The following is a 26,019-nucleotide window of genomic DNA, read 5'->3' on the forward strand; positions in this document are numbered from 1 at the left end:
TAATGACATTTAGTCAATATGCTTGGGCTTTTTCTGGAAATTTTCCTTGATGTAGAAATCATTTTTGACCTAAAAGCACAATACATGACTAGGGGCCACTTATTTGGTGTATTAACCCGTTACTTGAACTTCATTATTTCGTAAATAGTGTTTTATTGTTATTAATAAGTATTTTAAATTAAGCATGCAGGTAGAAATATTGGAGTAGTTCAAAGAAGGTTAGAACTAAACTAAGAATAAGCGGAGTTTATTTTGGGTACTTCTGACTTCCTTTCAATGACTTTTCTTCATTATAATATGGGGGGGCATTGTTTGTTTTGATCTTGGCAAAAGAATGACTTTTATGGCATTTATGTGTCACTTACTTTTACCAATCTTTGGCCAAAGGAAAAGAGTAGAGCTTGTGTTCACCAGGCATTTATCAACCAGCCACGTATGGCTCTTCCTAGATATACTGCAAATCTATGAGGTAAAAATGGAACCAACTTTGAAATATATTTGCAGACTTTCAGATGTATGTGAAACTTTCTGTATGCCCAGTACCAACGTAGATTCTATGAGAATCAACCAAGGATTTTAAGACATGATCTCTATCCACAAAGAATCAAGTTGATGATATTTAATTTTTTAATTTAAATAAGACCTATTAAATATTTAAATACGTGAGTTATTGACATGGGGAAAAGAGAGTGCATTAGTCAGTGTTCTCCAGAGAGACAGGAACCAATAGGATATACAGCTAGAGATAAAGACATAGACTTTTATTATAAGGAATTAGCTCATTTGATTATGGAGGCTGAGAAGTCCCATGATCCTCAGTTGGCAAGCCAGAGATCCAGAAGAGCCTGTGGGTCAGCTGAAGTTGCAGTCTGAAGGCCTGAGAACTGGGGAGGCCAGTAGGGTAAGTTGTAGTGTGAAAGCTGGCAGCTGCAGACTCAAGAAGTGCTTTGGTGCTGGTCTGGAGTCTGGAACCTCCAGTGTCCCAGTTCAGTAGTCAGGCAGAAGGAGCTCCCTCTTCCTCAGGCTTTTGCTCTATCCAGGCCCTCGATGGGTTGGGCAAGGCCCACCCACACACGTTAGGGAGGACTGTTTGCTTTACTCAGTCTGCTCTTCAAACATAAAACACCCTCAGACATGCCCATATTAGACCAAATGTCTGGGCACCCCATGGCCCAGGCAAGTTAACATATGAGATTAACCACTGGAGAGAGTACAGCTAAAATAATCAGAGAAAGTTCAGTATTGGTAGCTTGGTCTGGCCTGGGTGAGTAGTCTGAATAGGCGAGATGTGAATCCTGGTCAGGTAGGGGCAAAAAGATGAGGGTGGATTGATATTCAGGGATATGGGGACCAGCTGCAGTGGAGAGGAGGCTGAAGAGCAGAAAATCCTGCAAAATCAGCATGGTTTGATGGGTTGGAGTCCTGTTCTGGGAATCTTGGAAAACATCTAGGGATATTTACTTACAGGAAATATTTATGAGTAGAGAATTGACATGATGGCAGTAAAATTTGGGGAAGGTTAATCTGAGAGAGAGCTCGTGCATATATTCATTCTCTTCACTCCAGGATGACAACTGCTTGGTGCAGTCCATATGGTGTGGGTTTCAGAGGCTGGCCTTGTCTCTCTGGAGGGGACACATGTTCAGGAAATCTCTATAGAGTCTGATAAAGTGCTATTGTGGAGGAAATAGAGAGTTTAGGGGCGCTCATAGGAAAGACATCTGACCTACAAGACTCCTCAGAGAAAGTGGCCTGGGAAGACCAATGGGACTTCTCCAGAGTGTTCTGTGGGGCTTGGAGGTGTGAGGATTATTTTCCTAGTGAGAAGAACAGAATAAGTGAGGGCACAGAGGTGGATGAGAATGGGGTCTATCCCTTGGACCAAAGGAAGTTCTGTGCGTCCAGAGCTCAGAGGGCGGGAGGGCTGTGGCTCTGGCCAGACCAGGGGCTGCAGAGGTATGTGGAGTCAGGTGATGGATGGACCCTGAAAGCCACACTAGGGAGCTTGCATGTTTGACTGCTTTTGATTTGGGAAGTGAGTTCACTAAAATTTCCATCCTACAGCGATAACTTTGACTGTAGTGCAAAAAATAGATTGGAGGAACACAGGACAGGAGAGAGGGATGCAGAAGTTCCTGCAATATTTGGGTAGATTTGAATAGACGAGATGAAAGTAGGAAGAGCCTCAGGATGCTCAGTGCCTGGGTGTGAGGTGACAGTAGCTGTTTCATTGATGCTGGTGGCTGTGGGAATAGATGGATGGGTCCCAGATGAACCAGGGAAAGAATCCATTCATCAGTAGTGAGTATCAGTAAGTGGGCAAGTGTCTGAATACATGAACTGTAATATTTACATATTATGTAAGTTTATATGCAGGTGCCGGTCTTAGGCAGTATTTAAGACACAGGGTTAAATTTAAGTTTATCCTTCGTGATAGTGCTGTGGACATGACCTTACCCAGTGCCTGTTTGGTTACCTTCTCCCCTGCAGAGGACTTTGGCACCTTGCTCAGCCTTGCCTGCAGCATATTTGTATAGACAGGCACACTGCCTCCAGTGCAGAGCTCTTGCTAACTTCGGGATGACATGGCGTGAGTTAGAGAAAGTTCCACCCACTTCCCCCTCCCAGTAGGTGCACGCCCCCAGGCCTTTATTCCTTAAGCTGGTCTTGCCATCATCAAAGCCAGACCAATTCACACATTCTGAGCAAAAACTTTTCTTTCTCTTCATTTCTCTACTTGTCATTTAAATATTGATAGCTCTGGTGTGTTTCCGTGAAAAGAAAACGGTGCCCTTCCTTCTGGATACATGGCTGTGTTCATGCCAGACACAGGCTCGGGGAGTGGGTTTCCACTAGGGTTCGGCCCCCTAACCCTTGCCCAGGACCCTTTGTGCAGGATGCAGCCACTCTGCCCCATCTCCAACTTCAGCTCTCCCAGCTAAATGTTTTCAAGAAACACATAATTGGCCATACTAGCATTCACTGTTTGCAAGGTGGCAAGACTTTAGAGTTTGTTTCAACAGATGTTTTGAAGAAGTACTCTGACTGAATAGAAAAATATGGACGAAGTATTCTGGGAATGTCACAAGACCCAAAGTATTTCTGAATGTGTAATTTCTTAAATCAATTCTATTCTTTTCCTGAATTTATTAAATAGATTCTGTTCTTTTCCTGAAGACTACAGACAAAATTTTCTCTTTCCAAACAAAATAGTGTGTGACTAATATGTTAATATTTTCATTGGTGGAGATTTATATATCTGAACCTGTGGTTAATAAAGTCATTCTCGTATTTCTTCAGGAGGGACTTAAAATCAGTTAATATGTTCCAGATAGTTTGAAAACAATAAAGACAGGGTTTTCCTTTTTAGGAGCAAGCTGGGGGGTGTGGACTGGGCAAGATGAAGCCCTTTGTCATCGTCATTAGCAAACTGTACTGTCTTTACTGATGTCAACTGTTTAATTTTGCCTTATCTGGCTTTTATTTACATATTAAACTTCAGCAAGTAAAAGACAGCTTCACCCACAATAGAGAAGACATTGTTCTTTTGTATTCACGCGGCATGTAAAAAACTGAGCAACACATTGTTTTTGTAGTCTGTAAGCCTCTGACTTGGTGAATGGGCTATGCAAGTTTGTTTTTAAGTAGTAACATCTTTTATTAATATTTATATTTGAACTTTCAATCCCAAGTGTGTCTTGGGTACTCACCCAGGAGTCATTTCATGCAGGCCAATCGCTGAGCCTGCTGAGCGAGGGCACAGTAGCACCCACGGAGACACAGTAGGTGCGGCACAGGCCCTTGAAGTTCCATGATGGTGTTTTTGCAAATGCTCATTGTATGTATTTGATATTCAAATCATATCAATTCCCAATCTTCAAAGTGATGCCACAGGCTGAGTGGTAGAATTTTAAATTTGCCTCTCTACATAGCACATCCTGAAAGAGATTCCCAGTGTGGACTCCTCTATCAACAAGGGAAAACCCTCTGTCATTTAATGCATAGCTTAACTCTCTCTGTGTGTTCTCAGGTGGCATAGGAAACTTATGCCAGGACCTGTTTTCTTTGCCTCAACGCGAAAGTGTCAACACACTCACATGCACAAACCACACACATGTACAAAAGTTATTAATATTCTGGCTACATTATTGACCCATTTTGGAAGACCTGTCATCAGCCTGCTACTCTTTATCAGGATTATAAACAAATTGGCACAAAGGGATAGTTGATTAGACATAGCACATAGTCAACAGTTGTTGCTACCTACTTATTTTAAATAAATTTAACTTGTAATGAAAAAACTTTTCTTGTCTAACGCCCAAGTAGAATTCTGCACAACTATAACACATATTCATCTCGTTTTCTATTTTTTTCTGTAAATGATAACAAAAGTATCTGTATGTTTAGAGAGGAGAATTTTTTTTTCATACTGATCTATAAAAATTAGGTTTATAATCTCAGTTGGTCCAAAGAAAGCACCATTAGGTTTTGTGAAAAAAATAGAGTGTGAAACCCCCCAAAACCTACACAAAACATCTTCTAGACCTAATAAATGAATTCACCAATATACATGATACAAGATCAACACACAAAAGCAAAATCAATCACATATGTTATTCATTATATATTAACAAGGAACGTTAGAAACCAAAATTAAAAACATAATAATAGTCTTTCAAATTTCTCCAAGAAAATGAAATACTTAAGTATATATTTAGCAAAACATATCCAAGATCTAGACACCGAAAATGAAAAAAGCACTGATGAATGAAATCAAAGAGACGTACCATGTTCATGTATTGGAAGACTCAATAGTAAAGATGTCAATTATTCTCAAGGTGATTTATAGGTTTAATGCCATTCCTATTGAAATCATAACAATATTAAGACACGTAGACAAGCTTATTCTAAAAATTGTTATGTAAAGGCACAGGTCCTGAAATAGCTGAAGAAATCTTGAAAAGGTAGAGTGAAATAAGAGGACTCATTCTCCCCATGTTAAGGCCTTCCCTGCAGCTACAGTAATACTTGTGGTGTGGAATTGGTGGACAGACAGACACGTGGACCAAAGGAACAGAACAGAGATCAGAGAAGCAGACCCACACAAAGGTGCCCAACTGACTTTTGACAAAGATGCAAAACAATGCAATGGGGGAAAGTCAACCTTTCAACATGTGGTGCCAGAGCAATTGGGCATCTGTAGGCCAAGCAAACAAACCAAAATCAACAAAACAAAGCAAAGCAAAAATATCACATCTTATGGAAAAATCAAAATGGATTACAAACTTAAATGTAAAGATTTAAAATTTTTAGGAAATGAAAGAAGATATTTGGGATCTAGGATTAGACAAAATGATCTTAAGCGGGACACCGAAATCAAAAGAGAAAAGATTGATAAATTGTGTCCCATCAAAATTAAAAACTCTTGTTTTTTCAAAAGGCCTCATTAGGAAGACAAGATAAGATACAGACTGGGAGAAAATACTGCAAACTACATTTCCAACAAAGGACTGATATTTAAGATATATTTACGAAATTCCAAAATGAACAATAGAGGGAAAAAAAGAACCCTATTCTCATCCAATTAGAAAATGGGCAAAAGACATGAAGGGACATTTCACCAAAGATGAATATACAGATGGTAAATCAGTTCATGGAAAGATGTTCAACATTATTCACTGTCGGAGAAAGGCACATTAAAACCCAAATGAGATATCACCACACACCTATCATAATGGCTAATATAAAAAATGGTGACATCAAATTCTGGAGAAACTGGTCCCCCCTTGCATTGTGGGGGGGAATGTAAAATAATACAGCTACACTGGGACAGAGTTTGGCAGGTTTTTTTTATGAAACTAAAGATGCAACTGCCATCGGATCCCTCTAGTGCCCTCCTGGCGTATATTCAAGGGAAATGAAGAGGTATGTTTACACAAACACCTGCATGTAAATGTTCCCAGTGGCTTTATCCATAACACCCCCAAGCCAGAAGCAGCCTAGAAGTCCCTCACATGGCTGAATGGTTAGAAACACTGCAGTAGATCCACACTGTGGAAGACTACACAATAGTCAAATGGAACAATTTCTATTTTATTTTCCTTTTCAGTCACTACTGATCAGATGGCATAGAATGGAGCAATTTGTTGATACACACAATAACCTGGGTGGATCTCCAGAGAATTATGCTCCCATTTTTGATTCATAGTTTTCTGGAGTTTCTTTTTCTTCTGATTATACATAACTGACTTACTGACTTTTAGAAAAATTGAGGAATATGGAAAAGAACAATAAAGAAGAAAAGAAAGAAATGAACCATAAAACCCACAATTTGGAGAAAACCTCTATTGATCTGTGTGTATATTCTTCCAGCTGCCTTCCATCGCTCCCCACCCCTCTTTCTGTTTAATTTCCTTGGGACTCTTTCAACTAGCTCCGAGAGAGAGAGAAAAATATCAGAGTTTCATGATTTAAAGTCAACCAAGGGAAAGTAAAATTATGCACAAATCACAGACGTTGTAGGGAGCTGGGCGATGAACATGGTGCGGGCACAGTGAGGTTGGCCGACTCTCTCCCCAGGGCCTGGGTTCTGTCCGCACATCCCTGTATATTAAATACCTGTTGAAACTATATTCTCAGGTGGCACTTTTTACATCAGTTAGGACTTTAATGTGATTTGTCATTTTAAAAACATAGAAATTTATTTTTCCTAGAATTTGCCTCAAGGACAAATGGCCATGCTTAAATAATTGGCTAAAATTTAGAGAGAAGGAATGAACAAATAAATAAACTAGAAAAAAAATAACAGTAGTATCAACAGATTTTTGCGGAGGAACAGTATGAACAAGTCTCCTTTTAGTTACCAACTCAACCAAACGTTTAAGGTCAAAAAACCTCTTCACTTATTAAAAAAATATAACTATATATAGTTGATAACGGTGTTATCAAAGTTTATACAGAATTGGATAACTTCTACAGTGTTTTAATCCTTTTTCTGATATTCTGATAGTAAAACTTAAGAGCCTTTTTAGTAAAGGCTGGCTATTTTTTTTTTCTTTTTTAGAAATAGGGTCTTGCTCTCAGGCTGCACTCAGGCTGGAGTGCAGTGGCACAATCATAGCTCACTGCAGCCTCGAACTTCTGGGCTCGAGCCATCCTCCCACCTCAGCCGGCCCAGTACGTGAGACTACAGGTGTGTGCCACCACACCCAGTTGATTTTTTTTTTATTTTATATTGAGACAGGATCTCGCTCTATTGCCCAGGCTGAAGGCTGACCTTTCCTAGAGCAAGAACAGCAAGCTCTTCGGTGTGTCTCCCTCCCACTTCCTGCAGAAAACTTGTCACTGAGCTTGAGAAATACTGGGGTGGGGTGGGGGGGGGAAGAGGCAGAGGAGCAGGTGTGTGTTGGTTTGCCAATGACTAGCTTCATGACCTTAAAAACTTCAGTTTCCTTATTTCTTACATAGGTAAAATAATGCCTCCTTCCTTTTGTGAGTCAGTGGGAAGATTGACAGAGGAAATGCCTCTGAAACAGCCAGTGGAGGATTTGGCCCATAAATATCACCAAATATTAGCCCCCATTACCTTTCCCTTTGAGTAGACTCAATAGCACTAACCTGTCTGCAGTTTCTTTCAGTGTACCACCCACATGTGCAGTCTTTTACCCCCTCATAGAAGCAGCATCTAGAGTATTCCCTTGATCTGCCAATCTTTTAAAATCAAAATAGCAGTGACTCTTAATGAGTGACTATCTCTGAAACCTCTGACTCTGGCCATTGAGATATCTATATGTTGCCAGATAGTACTGTTCCAAGTGACGTATGAGGTAAAAGGAGACGATTCAGAAAACAGATTTAAGCTCTGGGTATGTGATTTTAATTCATAAAAGAAATTATATAGAAAACATTGACTATTGAGGTCTAAGATTTAATGCTGGGGGTCATGGGATTATTGTTTATTAAGTGAAAAAAGTTCACTTAAAAATAACAAAGTTGTCTCAGTTAGATAAAGCACTTGCTTAGATTTATCTAGGGTGGTTTTCAACCACTATGTGGAGATTAGTGAGAGACCATCTTTGAAATTAAAGCTAGTCCAGAGGGAAGTCCATGACCCATTTCCGCACTGTCATTTCTTACCTATTTTAAAGGGTTAAAATTAATCTGGAAACACCATTGTTATATTATATATACAATTGTCAACTTCCAGTTGATTTGTGTTGGGATAAAACAGTCAAGTGTAAACTGTGATCTTTTCCTTTTATGTATTTATTACTTTTATCTGTCTGAGAAGAGCAGAAAAGCGTATTTTATGATTTAAAATAGTCTTCATTGCTAATAGCATTTGTTATAATTTCTCAAAATGCTTCTTTATTTTATTTGGCTTAGTTTGTAATGGATTAAGAGTGTCATTAATGATAGAGCACATTGCCTAAAAATCACTCACATGTGCAAGATACAGTCTTTCCAGGAAATACTCATGTTCTATATGCTCATTGCAGTCTGTGCAGAAAGCACATTACACGCAATATCTCATTTGACACTCAAAAAATTACTGTGAACTAGAATGGGGAATTTTTTTACTCTATTTTAGAGATAATAAAATGAAGGTTTAAATGGCTTTATTTGTTTCTATCTTTTTCGGTTTGTTCATTTTTAAGAAAGAGTCAAATAGTACTCTAATCTACTTCTGCGGATTCTTGGTTTCAATATTTTATCAGGCATATTTTTCAAGTATTTCTCTGCCCTTGTGTGAGCTTTCAAGATTGAATAATGTCAGAGGGAAAATTAGTACTTGTAATCTTCAAAGAGTATACATGTAATGTTTCTTGTTCTGTTCTTAACCTTCTCATTTGAAGACATAGTTTTGTTGATAACAAAGAACTGTATTTCTAGTGAAATCATCCTAGATGCTATTGACTAGTGGGAGAAATTTAAATTAAAATACACTGTGTTCTATTTTTTTTTATCATCTTCATGCTGACAAGTTTTCTGGCTATAGAGGAAAATGCTCACAGTCTGAAGACATCTTTCTTGCTATCAGGCAAACTTCCCTTCAAAATTGTCTGTTTTGAATTGGTTCCCTCCTGATCTATTAAACACTTCACACACTTGTCTGAAACTACCAGGAATACTTCCTATGGCTTCTTCTACCCAGAACTTAACTGAAATAGAAATGTTGTTTCGTATTCACGTCCCTCGTGGAGCAGGTCATGGCTGCTGTAAATTTTGGGCTATAAAGTCACATAAAATGTGGAAATGGGGTGTTTTAAAGAAATGCTTGAGGTGGCCGTGGGGAGCTTACTAACTGATTACTTCACAAACATTTTAAAAGAAACATTGGCCTTTTGCATATTTGATTCTGTAATGAAGGGAGGAATTAGCTGTTCTTCGCAAGACTACAAATGGCCCCTTTCAAAGGATTATTAACTTATGTAATGATCAAGTCAGTGGGAGAGAAGAGATGACGTCAGGAAGACGCATGAAACCTGCTGTGAGAACCAGAAGTACCCAGAGCGGTTACAAATTCTCATCACGAAGCCTTTTAGTCACTAGCATTGTGTAAATAGTAAGCAGAGGGACTCTGACTATGACAAACCCATCTCTTACTGATATTGTCACCCTTGGCCTTTTCCTTTTACTCCACTACCCCAAACCCCAGTTTGCTCACCCCACATCAGGCGTCAGAGGAGCCCTGGAGAGAGTGACACCCCGTGCTGGGCCCCAGCCCCGCCCAGGCACTGCACAGCGCCAGCTACCCTACGACCTTCCTCAAGCCAGCTTCACCCCATCATGGAAACCTCAACCTCTTTCTCTTCTAGAAAAACCACAGCCACGGACGGAGCAGTGGCTCCTCTATGCCCCTGAGAGGGCACCAGCCTTCGGAGCCGCATTTCTTGTCTTACCTGGCACTTGTCGCGGAGAGCAATGTCCTTCCTGCTGTGGGAGGCAGACCCTCCCTGCGCTCTGACTCCATATGCTCTTCCTGCCCAGCAACCCCTTCTTCAGTATCCCTCCCAACGTGTATCCAGTGTTTAGCCGCTGCTCTCTCGGCATATACACATTCTGGAGTCTCTCCCACTCCCCTCCCCAGACGCTAGGCTGTTCCTTTCTGCTCTTGCATCCAAGAGTCTGGAGGGCGAAGTCCTCACGCAGCCCGGCAAACCCTCCCACCTGCAGTCAGCTTCTCCACGCAGCTCTAGCGAACGCTCACCCGTCAAGGACATGGCATCAGTCTTAAAAATACACTAGCCTTTTGTTTTAATGATTGATTTCTCTTAACATTCCTACTCCCTTCCTGGACACTCAATTCTTTCTCCAGCCTTAAAATGTTAGAGTCTCATTTGCTGTGAGCTCATCCGCTCAACCTGGTGTCTGTACTGTGCATGTTGATGACTGCTAGATCATATGTTCTGGTCTTTTCTGAATTCCAGATCCTTGTAGCTATTATTTCTCGGAACTTCACTTGAACTTTAACAAATAGTTTAAATTAACATAATATAAAAGATAAGACTTTTTCTCTCTAAAAACATACTCCTCTTGAGAATGCCCTCTGGTTGATGGGCCCACAACACTCCGTTTCTGCAGACAGAAACTTGAAAGGCATCATGAGCTCCCTCTGTCCTCTTCCCTGTGCCCATGTGTCCCCTCGTCTCGCCAGTGCTGCCTTCTCCCTTCCTCCCTCTCCCTCACATCCTCTTCTTCCCCGCGGCTGGCCTCTCACTGATCACCTGCTATCCTTAGTTGCCTTCTCTCTTTTCAGGTGATCTTCCAGTGGGTACCAGGATATTCTTTCTGAAATGCCAACCTGATTTTGCCACTTCTTTGTTTCAAGGCCTTGAGGGCTGCCCAGTACTTCCAAGACATGATTGAAACTCTTTTGCAAGACACACAAAACTCTGGCTGCGTTTTCCAACTTCACAGATCTTTGCTCATCTCACTTTGGGCTCCAGCTTTGCTGACATATATGTCCCCCATATGTATCATGCTTGACCTATTCCATGTGCTTTTGTATGGGTTGCTGATTATTCCAGGGACAGCCTGAAATCCTAGTATTTGGTTGGCATATTCTTAGGTGCCAACTCTTAGAACCAAAGTCTGTTCCCGCCCCCAGCTTTTCCTCACCCTCCACTTCTGGGGGAGGTCCCCTTCCTACACACTCACAGACATTTTGAGTTTATTGCTGTTGTTCTACTTTCACACTGCATTGAGCTGTCTTTTCTCTTGCCTCTGCCCCGGAATATGTTATTTTGTTGTTGTTGTGTTAAGGTTCCAAGGATGGGCTCTTTTTTTATGTTCTCAGCAGCTCAGCACTGCCTGTCTCTGGGAGGTGATTCATACGTGTTTGTTGAATGAAAGGAATAAATCAATGATTTAATCAACCACCTCATAATTAAATGATACTGACGAGAAGAGATAATAAATTACTGTAAGTGAAGCATCTTTAATGTAAATATTAATTACAAAGCATATGATACAACCTGCCAAGTTTCTATAAGAAATACATAAAACGCTGTGACCTTCTGCTTTCACAGGGAAGGGTGAAGCCAAGGTGAGAGCCACGTAAATATGTAAATGTGTTCTGGTACAACAAGAGCTATTTTTTCTTCTTTTCCTGAAACATCATGTGCTATTATGTACCCAAAGCTTTGTAAACACATGGGTACACAGTGTCCAGGTGATTTCCATCATTGTGGAGACCAAATATGGCCGAAGTGACTTTTATCCACTGACGTTTGACGACAAGCCAAGCCATAATGTTATGTGCTTTTAATCCTCACAGGTATTTGAACCAGACCATACGGGAAGATATATTAACATCAGAGCATTCTCTGAACAGGGAGAAGTTAGCTGTTTTGAAACAAGCCTTGAATGTAGTTGGCTTCAGCAATTTGGTGAGTCACATTATAAATATTTCACTGAGCAAACCAACCTTCTACTAATTTATAAAAGTTGTTCATTCATTTACTGAGACTCTATTATATTCCAGATGTTTCTGTAGACACTGGTGATTCAACAGAGAATAAGCTCAATCCCTCCATGCTAGAGTTTACATGCCAGTGGAGAGGTAGACAGAAACAAGCCACGTGCTGAGGACGAGGGGTGCTGTGAAGACAGAAAGGAAGGATAAGCCGAGAAAGACAGGAAGAGTGGGGTGTTGTTTCCAAGAGGGTGGTCAAGGAGCCCTTTGCCCAAAGCAATATTTATAAATACTATACAAACACACACACACACACACACACACACACATCTCCAAAACATATCAAATAACTTTATATTGGCCAGCCCATGGGAAAACTGATAAATCTGAAATAACTGTTTACTGTTAAAAAAAAATCACTTGAGTATTAGAATATTGACTGTATTAAAGTGTCTTTGTGAAAAATAGACAATTCCTAACTCTTAAAGAATTATCAAAGAATTATCAAATACCTGCCAGTGGTGAGGCTGAAGAAGTAAATTTCTATTATTTCTTTATCTTAATTAATGTAAATCTAAATAGCCATCACTAGTTGGTGGTTACTGAATTCAGCAGCACTGATCTGGTGGATGAGAAAGCCCTGAGAGAGACCTCTCAGAGCTCCCCCCACCATGTCCTGGACAGCGCCCCCCGGTTCAGTGTGGTACCCCGTTCTGGATGAGGGCCAAGTCCTCATGCATAATTAATATACCGGGAGTAACTCTCGTGTGCCAGCAGTTCACAAATCCAGATTTAGTCGCAGATTAAAATGCCTTCCTCGTACTTTTCTGAGACCAGTTGATTGATTTGGGTCTTTGTTTTTTCCCTGACACACAGCTGTGGGAAGGGGGCAGCTGCGGGGCGGGAAGCCGTGGGAAGGTCGACACAGGGGTGGGCTAGAAGTGGGATGCACCCTAAATAAGTCAACTCGGGGGCACTTTGCTTCCCCCCACCTGCCCTCTATCAGAGGTTGGAATTCCAGGATTGTACAATCTATGGTGTCGTGTTCTTTTCTGCTCTGATTACTTGATCCATTTCCAGCTGTTACTCTCCACTTGCACTGTCTTTGCACTTACCGCCATTGTAGTTTTTCATTTTTATTTTTTCCCTTCCTCCACACCTGACATTTCTGCTTCCTTACAGGAAATGGGGACAGAGATGAGGGTAGGGTACCATTCTACCAAAATATCAGCTGCTTGGAAATAGGGCTTTGAAAGTCCATGATTGGGCCTCAGAGGCGGGGCAAGCAAAATAATCCTGCTGGCTAAGGAAGCAAATAGAGAGTCCAATAACCTAATAAAGGAAATATGTAAATACTGACAACAACACATGAAACTAATCCCTTCATCTTGACCCTTTGGAGTGACCTGAATGGTGGCAATTTAGTCCACTTTGGAGGCATAGATTATGTCCACTAAGATTTGAAGGCAGGCAGTTCTGGGCTGGTGAGGCCCTAGCATCAGCTGTGGGCCTAAGGGGTCTGCTCACAGCAGTGCCTTCACCTGAGCTGCTATAGCCCAGGTGTACATCCCACCGCTGTAGCCTGCACTGGAAGGTCCCTGAGGACAGTGCACATTCTTCTCGTCTGTATACCCTGAAGTGCGTATCTTACAGGGCACCAGAACATTTCATGAAGAGTTACTGGATTTATTAAAAAGGAAAGAAATAAGTGATCAAGTACTTTAAGAGGCTAGGAAAATGTTATTTTATAAAGCATCAATGAATTAAATTTGAAACCCTGATTTATAATTTAGGGGTGCCCAGAAATGTTTTTTAGTATGCCACATTCATAGAATATCATCATACCTGGAAATTACTTAGAAATCATTCTTGCCAATGCTCTCATTTTAAAAATGATAAAATCATACATTTATGAAAACAAGAAGTTCTGGAGGAAATTCATGGAAGCCCCAAGAACTATATTCTTTCAATTGTATACTTATAAAGCAAGTAAAAGTTGTCCTTAGAACAACTTCCCGAATAGTTATGGAAGAAGCATTTTAATTTCCAAATTATAAGTTAGGACACTGATAATTTAAAAGGCCATGCCACTGGCCCTTTAAGGAGCTCAATCAGTTTTCCTACTAATATCATCATGTAAATATTCGGTATTTTAGAGAGGCATAGTTCAATTTACAGCTTTTTCTTGATTTTTCATTTTTTGCCCAAAAAATCACTGTCCAAAACCAATTCTAAGGTCTAATTTATTTTTTTTTATCTAGAGTTCCAAATTCTCAGATAGTCTCCTTCAGCAAACATTCTCTACTTCCTGCTACCTTCTGCTCAAAGATAACTCTTGCCAAGTCAATTTTTTTCTACGTTTTCCTTAAAATACTTTAAAAAACAATTAGCGTTTTGTTATCTAGGCAAAGTTGTTTTCGTTATGCCTCCTTTAGTTTTCCAGCAGAAGTGAAAAATTCTGTAATCATCATATCGGTTTATCTCGTAAGAGCAAGAACTAAGACATGGACCCTATAATACAGGTTCTTGAATGATTCAGCCTCAGCAACTGCGAAGTCCAATCAACTTCCCTTTGCAGCTCTGAGAAGACAGAGTGAAGTCTGACTTTACAAGTGACATCCAGCCGGTCAGACCTTCATTAAACAATTATTCATTTTTGTTATGATAGTTATCTGGAAGCTGTTAATTTATACGAAAATTTCACTTCTTTATTCTCATGTTTAAGAAACAAAAATGTTGATTTAAAGGACATTGCAATGAATTATGAGTTTTTGATTTTTGAGGCAGAGATTAGTAGTTGTCTTATTAAACATTTAGGATCTGAAAAGTCATAACCCCACTAATAGGAAATACATCATTTTCATAACCTACTTTTTGGGTTTTTAAAGGATTTGTCTTTTAATCTTTCTCGTAAACATCCCATTCATTTTCTCTCTTTGTAAAACACATAGGAAGTGGAGAACCTGTTTGTAATTCTGGCAGCAATATTACACATTGGCGACATTAGCTTTACTGCCCTGACTGACACCGACTCTGCATTCGTTTCTGACCTCCAGCTTCTAGAACAAGGTCAGTGGAACACGACCTTCTGACATTAGCCTCTCTGAGATGCAATTTTACAGATCTGCCAATAGATGGAGACACAGTACAGAAAAGACAGTTGGCATAGCCGCTTTCCTGGAGCAGAATTCCATGAGGGGGAAAAAAAACGTTCACTTTGTTCTTTCTTATAAATGGTTATGGGAATGAGTAACAAGATGTACTTTTATGTTCCCATTCTCTACCCACATTAGCAACATTGATTCTTCAGCAATATTTGTGCTTATTTATATTATTCTAGGCATTCTCCACCCCACCCCCAGTACCCAGTACATTTGGGAGGCATGTTATTAGCCAAACATTTTAAACACAACATAACTACTTCCTTTCAAAGATCTTGCCAAAAATCTCTCTCTTTGAAGTTTCCTTGTTAGTCACCCCCCAATTTTTTCAAAATACCTTAAAACCACAGATTGTCAATAAAAAAACCTATCTTTATCTATATCAAAGTGATTTAACCAGGAATTTTCAAAAAAAAAAAAAACAAATAATAATAGTAATTCCATGCCATCTGTGAGGACAAGGAGGAAACAAACCTGCTGTGATTTAATGCACAGAACCTCGAGAACTCATTAATGTTTTGATCACTCTAAGATGTTTCTCTAATTTGAATTTGACAATGACAGTGGTAGTTCTTTAATACACATATTTCCTAATGTGTATACATGAAATTTATAAATGATGCCCATAAATGCAATGTTCTTATTATCAACAATGTATACTAACTTTATGTTTATAATGCTGCTTTAATTTTAGTGGCTGGAATGTTACAAGTATCAACAGATGAATTGGCTTCTGCCTTAACAACTGATGTTCAATATTTTAAAGGTAAATTTTTCGATACTCTGACTTTCATCTTTGTGTAATTTGGAATCAAATATGGAAATTCAATATAATGTTGCCTGTCCCCACTTAGTGAAACTATTTCTATGAATGGAATGCCAAATGAGAAAAATGTTATGAATCCATTTGATTACTTGATATGACTCTATGTTGTAAATTCTATGCTTCTTGAGAGACCATTTTGCATAACTGGTCACCCTCTCTAACTAATCTGTCATTTTAGAAACAAAGCCATCAATTTGACAGGGTTTATTCAGATGAAATGTTGGATCCATTGGCCTGTGCAGGGAAAGAACCAACCTTTCCCTTTACCCCATGGCTCATAACAAGAGCTGTCATTTATTGGGCATGTGCGAACTCACGGGACTTGTTCCGAGTGCTATAAATGTTGAAGTTTTTGAATTCTTACAAATCTCTATAAGGTGGACATAACCATTTCCATTTTAACAGATGAGAAAACTAAGATTCAAAGAGTTTCAATGACTTTGACTGCCCCATTACTGGTAGAGAGCAGGTTTGGGAGTAGCACTCAATGCTGTGTGGCTCTCAGACAACATGCTTCATCTCTGTGCTACATGCATCTCTGCTCAGCGAACAAGGGGAGTGGTTTTCCCGCGTGATCTTAATTATTCATTATAAATCGTGGCCTTGCAACCTTATTCTTTATTGTTAATTGTAAGGACTCATCATACATTTGATGTTTTTTCTCTTAATTGCCGCTATTCTTCCCTGATGTCTCTATTGGATGTACTTGCAGGCATTTAGGTAGGTGGGGTATGATTTCTGCCTCACCCCTACTCTCAGAATTCCCCTTCCATGCTCCTGAACTTAGTGAATCTCCTCTCTTATCCACTCAGCTGCCTTGATACCTCTTTCTTTTCCTCCATTGAGCAGGTCAAACACAAGCCATTCAACCCCATAAATATCTGTCATTCTTACCACCTTCCCTTAATTTCCATGGACACTGCTGGATTTCTCATTCCTTCCTGGATTATGGCAAAAGCCTCCTGGTTAATCTACTATCTGTCCTTATCACTTCTCTCCTTCCACCCTGCTTCAAAAATAATCTTTCTGAAATGCAAACATGATTTTCCTTTGTGGCTAACAGTCTTCCAACTTTTCCTTCTTTAGTGGAAAGCCCATTACTTTAGGAAGGCATAAGGGCCTTTTTTATTTTTATTCGGGCCATATCTAATTTTTGTGCTTCCTCCTTAGTCATTTCTCCAACAGCAACCCTGCATTCAACCACGTTAAGAGTCCTGAAGTTCTCCAAATACGTAATTGTTTTTTATGCCTTTTCTTTTTTTTTTTTTTTCAGAAAATTTGAACTCACCATTAGTATCTATTTGTATCTATAATTTAACATGTTGGTGACCCATGAGAACGCCTCAGTCATGTTGACTTTAGGGGCCTCAATTCTGCAGTCGTAAATGGCCACACCTGTTTTCCCCGCAGCTGTGTGCTGTTCCATCTCAATGGCCTTGACCTTGTAGCTCTCCGACTACATTACCTGCTGTGTTTTCTTTCTTTTTTTTTTAAATCTCAGCCAATCTCAGCAGCAATTCTCCTTCCTTACCTATACCTCCAACTGACTGAAAACCATTTAACCCTCATTTCTCGTGACTGACTCCCTGCTCAGCCTGAAAGGCTATGGTTAGTCAGTTTGGCCAAGGCCATAGCATGTGAATCCTAGACTCCCATTCACTCTCAACTCTCCAGCAAGACTGAGTGATAGGCTCCATTCCAAACTATCCTCACTCATTTTTTTTCTTAGTCCCTTCTCTATTCTATTCCCTTCTAAAAACCTTATCACTGAAGAGTTCAATCACTCTCTCTTCGAGAATGACCAAAATTTCTACATTACGACTCAATCCTATTTCTGAATTCCAGACCCACATTTTGGTTGACTAAATCATTTCTTTGAAAATATTTAAAATGTGAGTAATTTTCCAGATGACCAAGTTTCCAAATGCCTTAGGACGATTTAGTATCTAAACCAGTGAGTTGTTATCAGAGAACTTGCCAAGAGGGGCCCTGTGAAAAGCTGGTTTCTTAACTGAGACAAAATTGCTCAGTCTTCGTAAAGGTCAAGAGCTCTGGTCATCATTTGTAAGAAATAATGTTGCAATGTATATGACATTGATTTTAGGGAAACATTTTACATAATAACTGACAGAGACCTTCTCATTTATGGGAGTCGTAGTACAATGTTTTAACATCCTTTGCTGTATTTGGATGTGTGGGGAATAAATAGGGTATGCCTAGTTTTGTTGGCTCCTGAGTGAGGGAAACCCTTTTTCTTATGCTTCCTCTTCTTTCTACTATTTTAGGAGATATGATAATACAACGGCATACTATGCAGATTGCTGAATTTTACCGAGATCTCTTGGCCAAGTCCCTGTACAGTCGTTTGTTTAGCTTTTTGGTGAATACCATGAATTGTTGTCTTCACAGTCAAGACGAACACAGAAGGTAGGAGTTGATGGATGCCCATCCTTACGTGTGGTTATTACTGTCATAGACAACTCAAAGGCCTGAATCTTATAGTTGCTTCATGATACAGTGTGACCCATAAGTTAAACTTCATTAATACGTTTCATTTTAACAAGGTAATTTTACTTGAAGGGTTTTATTGATGATTCTTTTGGGATTGAAGCCCTCTCCACTAGACACTCACCCACCCACCCACTCTGCTGAATTAATCAAATCATCTCTCAGGCATAGATATGTAAATGCATTCTCTCTGGACTGAGGTATGTCTGGCATTTTGTGCACCAACAAGCATTTTGTAAATCTAGGAATAAGACAGTCTGGGAAGATCTGAAGCACTTGAGTTTGTTGAGTAGCTCGCATCTCTCCCAGAACAGATTCCAGGATGTGTTTCCGATCAATAATTCTTCCTCTTGCTCCTTCATTTGTTTTGTGGATTATTTGACAAAGGGTCTCTATGGTAATCATTGTGGCTCATACCCTAAATCATCTCCAACAGTGGCTTTTCGGGGCCATTTGATCATCTAAAAATTATAGATCTCCATGACATTTTATCAGTGGGAAATTGTTATTTTTTTGTCCCTAATGATGACCTTGAGCAGACAATTGGAAGCAAAATTGCATCCCGAAGTCTTCACATGTCTGCTTATCTTTGAAAGAAATCTTCTGAGAATTTCTTTGTTGTCCATGTAGACTTTTTCACCAAATTCCTGAAAGTTGATGCCTTTAGAGGTTTCTTGGAAGCATTAGCATTAATATGTACTTATGGGAAAGTTCTTAAATAAATATAGACATCTGGGAAGATTTCAAAGACGAGGGATACTAAAATTTTTATTAAAATGTACACATATAAAATCCCATTTAACATTGATCAGCATATTCAGTATAAAATCTGTGATTTGAGGGTGGCTATGGTATAATCTGTATCTCAGAAGAGATGCCTTAGTATTTAGCATGGTGAGGCCTCTTGATTTTGCTATTATTCCTTGTTATCAGTCAAGTTGTGATTTCTAAGTATGAAGATTATTCATTGAATGATACTGATATGCTAAGTCTACCCAAATTAACCATATATAAAATTATTGACAGCTCTTCCAAAGATGACTTTGAAAAAAATTAATATATAAATCCTGCTGTCTATAGAAAATTTTTATTTGACATTTAAATCTTAAGGAGCCTTAAATTTTTTTAATTAGAAATGCATATGATCTAAATTTTTGACTATACACACACACATGAAGAAGAATTATAAACATAAATCATAGAAAACATATTATGTCCCTTTCAGTGGGAATATTGCCACTGTGTCAACATGTAAATTTATGTGGGTGGTCTTGTCTTTTAAATTTTTTTTACTAAATCAATGAGGACAATGATTAATGGAGAATTAGAAATGAGTTAATGTATCATAAGTTTAACTTCTATGACACAGTATTCTAGTTTGAGTCCTAACTCTCATTGTTTCTGTCTCTACTAGAGGTCACCCAAATCTTAATTTAAAGCCCCAAATAATGTAAGCAAAGTTTATACCTGCAGTATTTCTAACTCATTGAGATTCGTGGAAAGCTTAAGTTTTTGCAGATTTATAGACTTATTTCCCAAGTCACAGAAAGGTCTCAAAAATTTGGTTAACTTTAGAAAAGTTTTGTTGTTTACCATTCCCCAATTTTTTTGAAATTTTGTAATCATGTCAAAAAAAGATTATAGAAAAAATAATATATCTAGGTTAAAGTTGGAAAGTACATAGACACATTTTTCACACTAAATGTATTTTTTGTAAATTTTGCAAGAGAGAATTAATATAAATAAGAATTATTCTAACAAGTTATAAAGGGAAAACAAGTGAAACAGAGGCAGATAAAATATCTACTCTCGAAATGATGGATTCATTTCCTGGATTACAGTAAAATATGTACAATATTAATAATGTAATATATTTAAAGTAATTCTTTTTTCTCTACCTAGATCCAAATAAGTTTGCCTCTAAATGAAAACTCTGGGGTACAGTGCAGGCGAAAATGATGATTACTTAATTAAGACAAGCAAAAGCATTTGCTGTGTTTACTGGTCAAAATCGAGTCTTTAAGGTTAGCGTGTGGACGTCCCCCGGGAAGGTGCCTGCGGCTGTGACTCTGTGCAGTTGTCTGGCCCGGACCCTGCAGATGGGGGGCCACTAAGGGCCACACTTAGTGGTCAGGGATCTTCGAAAGTTGAAGCACACTAAAACTTTATTCATTAGGCTTAGTTGAAAATGATTTGGTCCAAACAGGTAAAAAAGAATAAGAATAAGAATGCTAATAATAACAACAAACCAACAACAATAATAGAATAATATAATGCCTTTTATTTGCTTAAAAGTTTGTTGCTCACAAAATGTGTGCATATCAATTACCTTGGGAAGAAATCCTGTTAAATAGCTAAAAATGACACATTTTATTCTTGAAACAATGGCTTTAGGAAAATGTGAAACACAGTTCGCAAGGGTGACCATAGCCTGCATCCTCAATTCCCCTTTCAATGCTGGTTTCTTTTCTTTTTTTTCTTTTGAGAAATCCATGTAAACAACAGAGGTTTAGTACTTTAACCATTTTCTGAGGCATTTCTCTTTCTAAACTGAATTCATGACTTCTAAAATAAATGATACTGTATATCACTTAACTTTGTATGAGAATGCCGTCACTATAGAATTCATTCTTCACTCTGTTGTAACGCAAGCACAATTGCACTCTTTCCACTTCATCCCGGTCTCCCACAAGCTGGCATCTTGTCCGCCTCCGACAGTGGCACTCTCTGCACGTCTCCTTATAGAGTCCTCACCTACAGTTTACTGCTGTTACTTTCCTGCCACCACAGATACTCCTGTGCTCAAGTTTGCCGGGTGCTAGCTGTCATGGTCTCTTGGGAGGTATTGCCTAATTGCACACATTTTCAACTCTGACTCTTAATCTATTGAGAAGTAAGACAATGAGGTAAGGCATATGGCAATCAAAGTAGCCATTGACAAGTGACAAGGCAGACACTAGAGGATGCAGCTTATACTGCGAGCAAGTTGCTTCTGACTGCTGAATGCAGATGTAGACTGCCTCGCCTCCCGGATCCCAGGAAACCTGAGGTGGCCACGGAGCCCAGGAAGACAGCCCTGAGCCCTCCTCGTCAGGTCTCCTTGCAGGCGCCAGGGCAGTAGGTCACTCTTCCAGAGGCCAACGGGGGTGTGGCTAAAGGGGGCTTCCTCTTCATGGCTGTGAATAAGCATCTCCACCTAACAAGTGTGGATGTTAATTCAGAGTCAATAAACTTGAAAGATAGAAGCCCATCTAATTCAAGAAGGTCTGTGGACTGGGCAACTCCTATTTTGAGTGATTTCAGTCTGTTTTTCCTAGTGTTTTCAAAAGCATGAAGCTGAACCTGTCTGGACAATAGGTCTATGGAAGACCCTTTTAATTTGTTCATAACCTGCCATCAGTTCACATTACATTGATAATATTTAATAATTAAAATATGATTTTTAAATGACATCAAATCATTGCTAAAGAAAAACTGATAAAGTTTGAGCTGACTTTTTAGTATCGTTTGGCCTCAACACCTCTGAGAATTGTCAACTGACAGCCAGTGACCACTGTGGGTATAAACACAGTTCTTGTTTAACCGTTTGGAAATGCCATGTATAGATTCCTATAGCTTCGCATGTAGAACATTGGCCACCGCTGATGGGCATCAGAACTGGGACCTTCAATCCCGTTCTCTTTGCTGGCCAGTGTCCCCCCCAGTGAATCCAAAGTGTGTCGTCCAGTCTCTCCCCACGGGGACAGCCGTTCTCCCCAAAGAGTCATCGTCTTCCTCAGGTGTTCCATTCATTCCACTCAGACCAAAAGCCGTGCTCTGCTCATTCTTCTTAAGAACCATTGTGCCGGCTACCAGGGTCTCTTCTATGCTGTTATCATGTTTGGTAAGGAAATAGCAGCATCTGTGGTTTCCCAAGTGAGCTCAATCACCTCTCTGCCTGCTTACAGCAGATATAAAGAAATAGGGGATTGTCAACTCTTTTATTTCTATAGTTCAGAATAGGTCTCTTTCCAGGGTGTAGCCACTGTGCTTCAGAGCCGTACCACACAAACAAGCCTTGTGGGATCAAGAGGATTCTGTATAGATTTTTCTTAATACTTCCACTTTTGCATGGTTCATTTTGTCTATTTGAAGACATCCTTTTCCATTTTGTGATGCTGGTTCTCTGTTTATAATATAATATTCAAAATGGAAAGACTCACTATTAAGTATTTGTCATTGTTTTACTTAATAAAACTGCGAACGTCTGAATGAATAAGGTTGCCAGAGAATCACATTAGAATCACCTTTGACCTGAGAGGACAGCATCGTGGACAATATTAGGGTGGCTGCAAGAAATATGTCTGTTTTATTGTTGTGTCAACATTGCAAGTAGAACTGCTCACAACTTTTCAAACATGTAGTTGCATTATAACTTATTTTGGTGTAACCGAAGTAGCCATTGTAAGTAACCACTATTACTTATTTTGGTGTAGCTATTAAGCTAGTATGATTTGCAGCGTAATGAAAACACATCTTCTTCTCGTGCCCACCTCCCTTTAAAATTTTTCAATGGGGGTAATATTAATATTTCTCTGACTTCGAGAGAAAACTTAAGCAGGCCCTAAGACTTTTCTGCTTGGTTTTATATAAATCACAGTTCTATGAACCTTTAATCCCCAAATACTCAGCATTTGAGCAGAAATTAAAGGTGTCCAACGGTAAGCATTCTCTTCCCCCTCCCACAGCTGGGGGCTGTGTGTGGCAGCTGACAGCCTCCTGGGAAGGGGGTGAGGAGGGCTGGGGCCCCAGGTAAAACGGCACAGGAACAAGGAGGTGAGGCATTTCTTGGCTCCGGATTGACGTCTGGAGCTGTCCTGGTCACAGAAATACTTATCCCTGGCTCATTTCTGCGGATTCTCATAGATTCCCATTGCTGGGACCCCTTTCGCTGCAATCATCAATTTGTGAGAAACGCATTCCTTCCCCGGCTGACTGCTCCCAGCTTCTCCCACCGCTCAGGGCACACCTGACAAATAGTTTGAGTCCCCACACCTTGCCCAGGGTGCCTCTCAGACAGGATTTCTCTGGGTTGGAGGTAGAGATGGGAGTGAGAGTGGGATAGTGCCTGGAGAAGTTGCGGACATTTCACTCACTCACTTTCTATAACTGTTAAACAAAGACTATGCTCTAAACTATGTTTAATTTTTATAAAGGATATCATCCACGTCATTCTGAAATGAGACAAATGACTGTAGATACCAAAATGTAATGAATAATAATTTTTTAAAAAAGATAAATATATTTTGCAACTCCTAAAATTATACCTGTTTGATAGTGCAACACTTATATCCCCAAGATTGAGTTAAAAATGCTAAGTTTAAAGTTGTTATTTTTCCTAAATTGAAGCCTTCATCAGAGTTTTGTAAGTAAGTAGAAGCTCGGGCAGGTACAAGGTTATAGAAAATTTAGAAGCATTCTTCAGATATCTTCAGACACCAAAACCTGTAATTTATTTCAACTCATTTTCATCATTAGTTTTGAATAAAATGGTGTATATATACTCACACGCACACATGCATACACATGTGGACATACATATAATTACATACACATATATATATTTATCAGAAATATAATCCAGAGAGAATTTTCCTTTTTGCAGTAAGAAATACCTTAAGAACATGTACTGAAGTCAGAAATAAATGAGGTTTAAGAGATAACCCAGTAATCCTGTAAAATGGGTATTGAAGTTATACTTTTATTTATTCATTCATTCATGTCTATATGATCTGAAATCTACATTTTTGGGCAGCATTATTGGGCATGTGAATATATTAAAATAAATAAATTGAGTTTCAAACATACATATGGAGGTTGTTTTTTTTTTCACTGAGCCTTCAGTTTAAGTATTTTTATATTACATTCTTACAGTATTTTAGTTGACCTAAACATAAACATTTAAAACCATTATAATTAATTGCATTTGCTTTCTATGAGTTACTCATTTATCCAAGCCCATTCCTTTGACACAGGTTGCAAAACTTGTTTGCTTTTCAGGGTTATTTGAAGGTTAACAGAGATGGTGTCATTCATAAAGTTGTTATCACAGTATCTGACACAATGGGAAAGGTTGCTGTAATAATAATAGTGATGGCAGTGGCTGGTAGGAAGGCTTCTTAGTTTATATTAGTTTATTTATGGGGAAGGGAACATTGTAAAAAAATGCAAATGGTTCACAGGTAGGAAATCTAAGATACAGTCCAACTTCATCCTTTTAAATTTCACTCAGTTGTGTTTGTTTTAGAGAATAGCAGATAGAGGAACTATTTTGTTCTTTAGAGATAGAAATATCACTATTCCCATACACTACTAGGATATATAGGGGTTTCTCTTTCTTTTTTAGATGTTTTGCTCAGGTTTGCTTTGTGGTAAGCAATGATAATGGGTTTGCAGTGATTAGTTTCCATATTCTTTCTCTTTCTATTATGACATAGGTAGGACATGTATGCAGCACACCTGGCTAGGGTCCAAGGCACAGTTTGTGGTCTTTGATTGTTGCAAAAGTAAGATCAACACAGGTTAGAAACGGTGATATTTCCCAATCGGTAGGGATTTCTTGAGGAAAATATACCGTAGGGTGATACTAGGTCCCACCAGTGGACAGGTGATTACACTGTACCTGAACCATGGGATACTGTGCCTCCTGAGGTGGGAGAGGCTTTGTAGAAGAGGGATCAGGTGCAATGCAGAGATAGGGACCCTGTGGAGCATCTGGAACCAGGTGGGAGAAGGAGGTTAAAGAGGAATGAGGGCTCAAGCCTTTAACTATGAAGGTGACAATGTATTTCGTGGGCATGGGCATTTCGCCATCCCGATAGCTGTCCAGAGTCTTTGTTCCTGGTTCCATAGGTTGAAATTGATTATGGAGAAAGAAAGGAAGGCTATTGAAAAAAATAAACAAGTATTTGAAAAACATTTCACTTGTGAAATTTCTCAAACTATTACATCTCCTTTCTGCTACCAAGTATAACTGTAATATCAATTTAAATAACAGGAGGACGTATTGAACAGATATTACACCAATGAGAAAAAGGGAATATTTCTAGGAGAGGTTGAAATTATTTTCTCTTAAAAGTTATTATTTGTTTAATTCCCATATCAATTCACTGATTTAGTTCCTGAAATCATCAGTCAGATATTTTTGCATCTTATCTCATTTCTAAATTTACCTGTTTTGATTATAAGGTAAATGATTTTAAGTCAGCATAGGATTTCCTAGATGTCCAGAAAGATTTTCATCAGCGCATTTGCCAAATGGCCCGTGTGTTCGTCAGCAGCATCATTGAGGTAATTTGTAAAAGCTCACAATGTTAATAGTGGAATGCAACTTCCCAGTGTCTCAAAACTAATGACTCAACTCTGATATGAGAAAAAAAAAGAAAGAAAAGATTGCGTTCAGTAGGATGTAAACTGAAGGTGATGTAATGTATTAGGTGGGTACATTCATCACCAGCATCTGACAACACTTAAGAGAATGTGAATGTCTAAATGAACATAGAGAATCTGCACTAATAAGATTGCAACAAGCAATTTAATATTCTTCAGAAAATCGTACTTCTTCAATA

General features: G+C 39.0%; 1 protein-coding gene across 1 annotated transcript in view; it reads left to right on the forward strand.

Moving 5' to 3' along the window:
• Window positions 1-26,019, forward strand: part of MYO16 (myosin XVI) — a 542,291-nt gene that overhangs the window by 277,250 nt on the left and 239,022 nt on the right. The window contains exons 16-19 of the mRNA XM_012637927.1: window positions 11,780-11,891; window positions 14,869-14,986; window positions 15,773-15,844; window positions 18,190-18,331. Of these exons, the coding sequence (XP_012493381.1) occupies window positions 11,780-11,891; window positions 14,869-14,986; window positions 15,773-15,844; window positions 18,190-18,331 (444 nt within the window). The remainder of the gene's footprint in view (window positions 1-11,779; window positions 11,892-14,868; window positions 14,987-15,772; window positions 15,845-18,189; window positions 18,332-26,019) is intronic.

Source organism: Propithecus coquereli, unplaced genomic scaffold (assembly GCF_000956105.1).
Source record: "Propithecus coquereli isolate 6110/MARCELLA unplaced genomic scaffold, Pcoq_1.0 Scaffold125, whole genome shotgun sequence".
Lineage (NCBI taxonomy): Eukaryota > Metazoa > Chordata > Mammalia > Primates > Indriidae > Propithecus > Propithecus coquereli.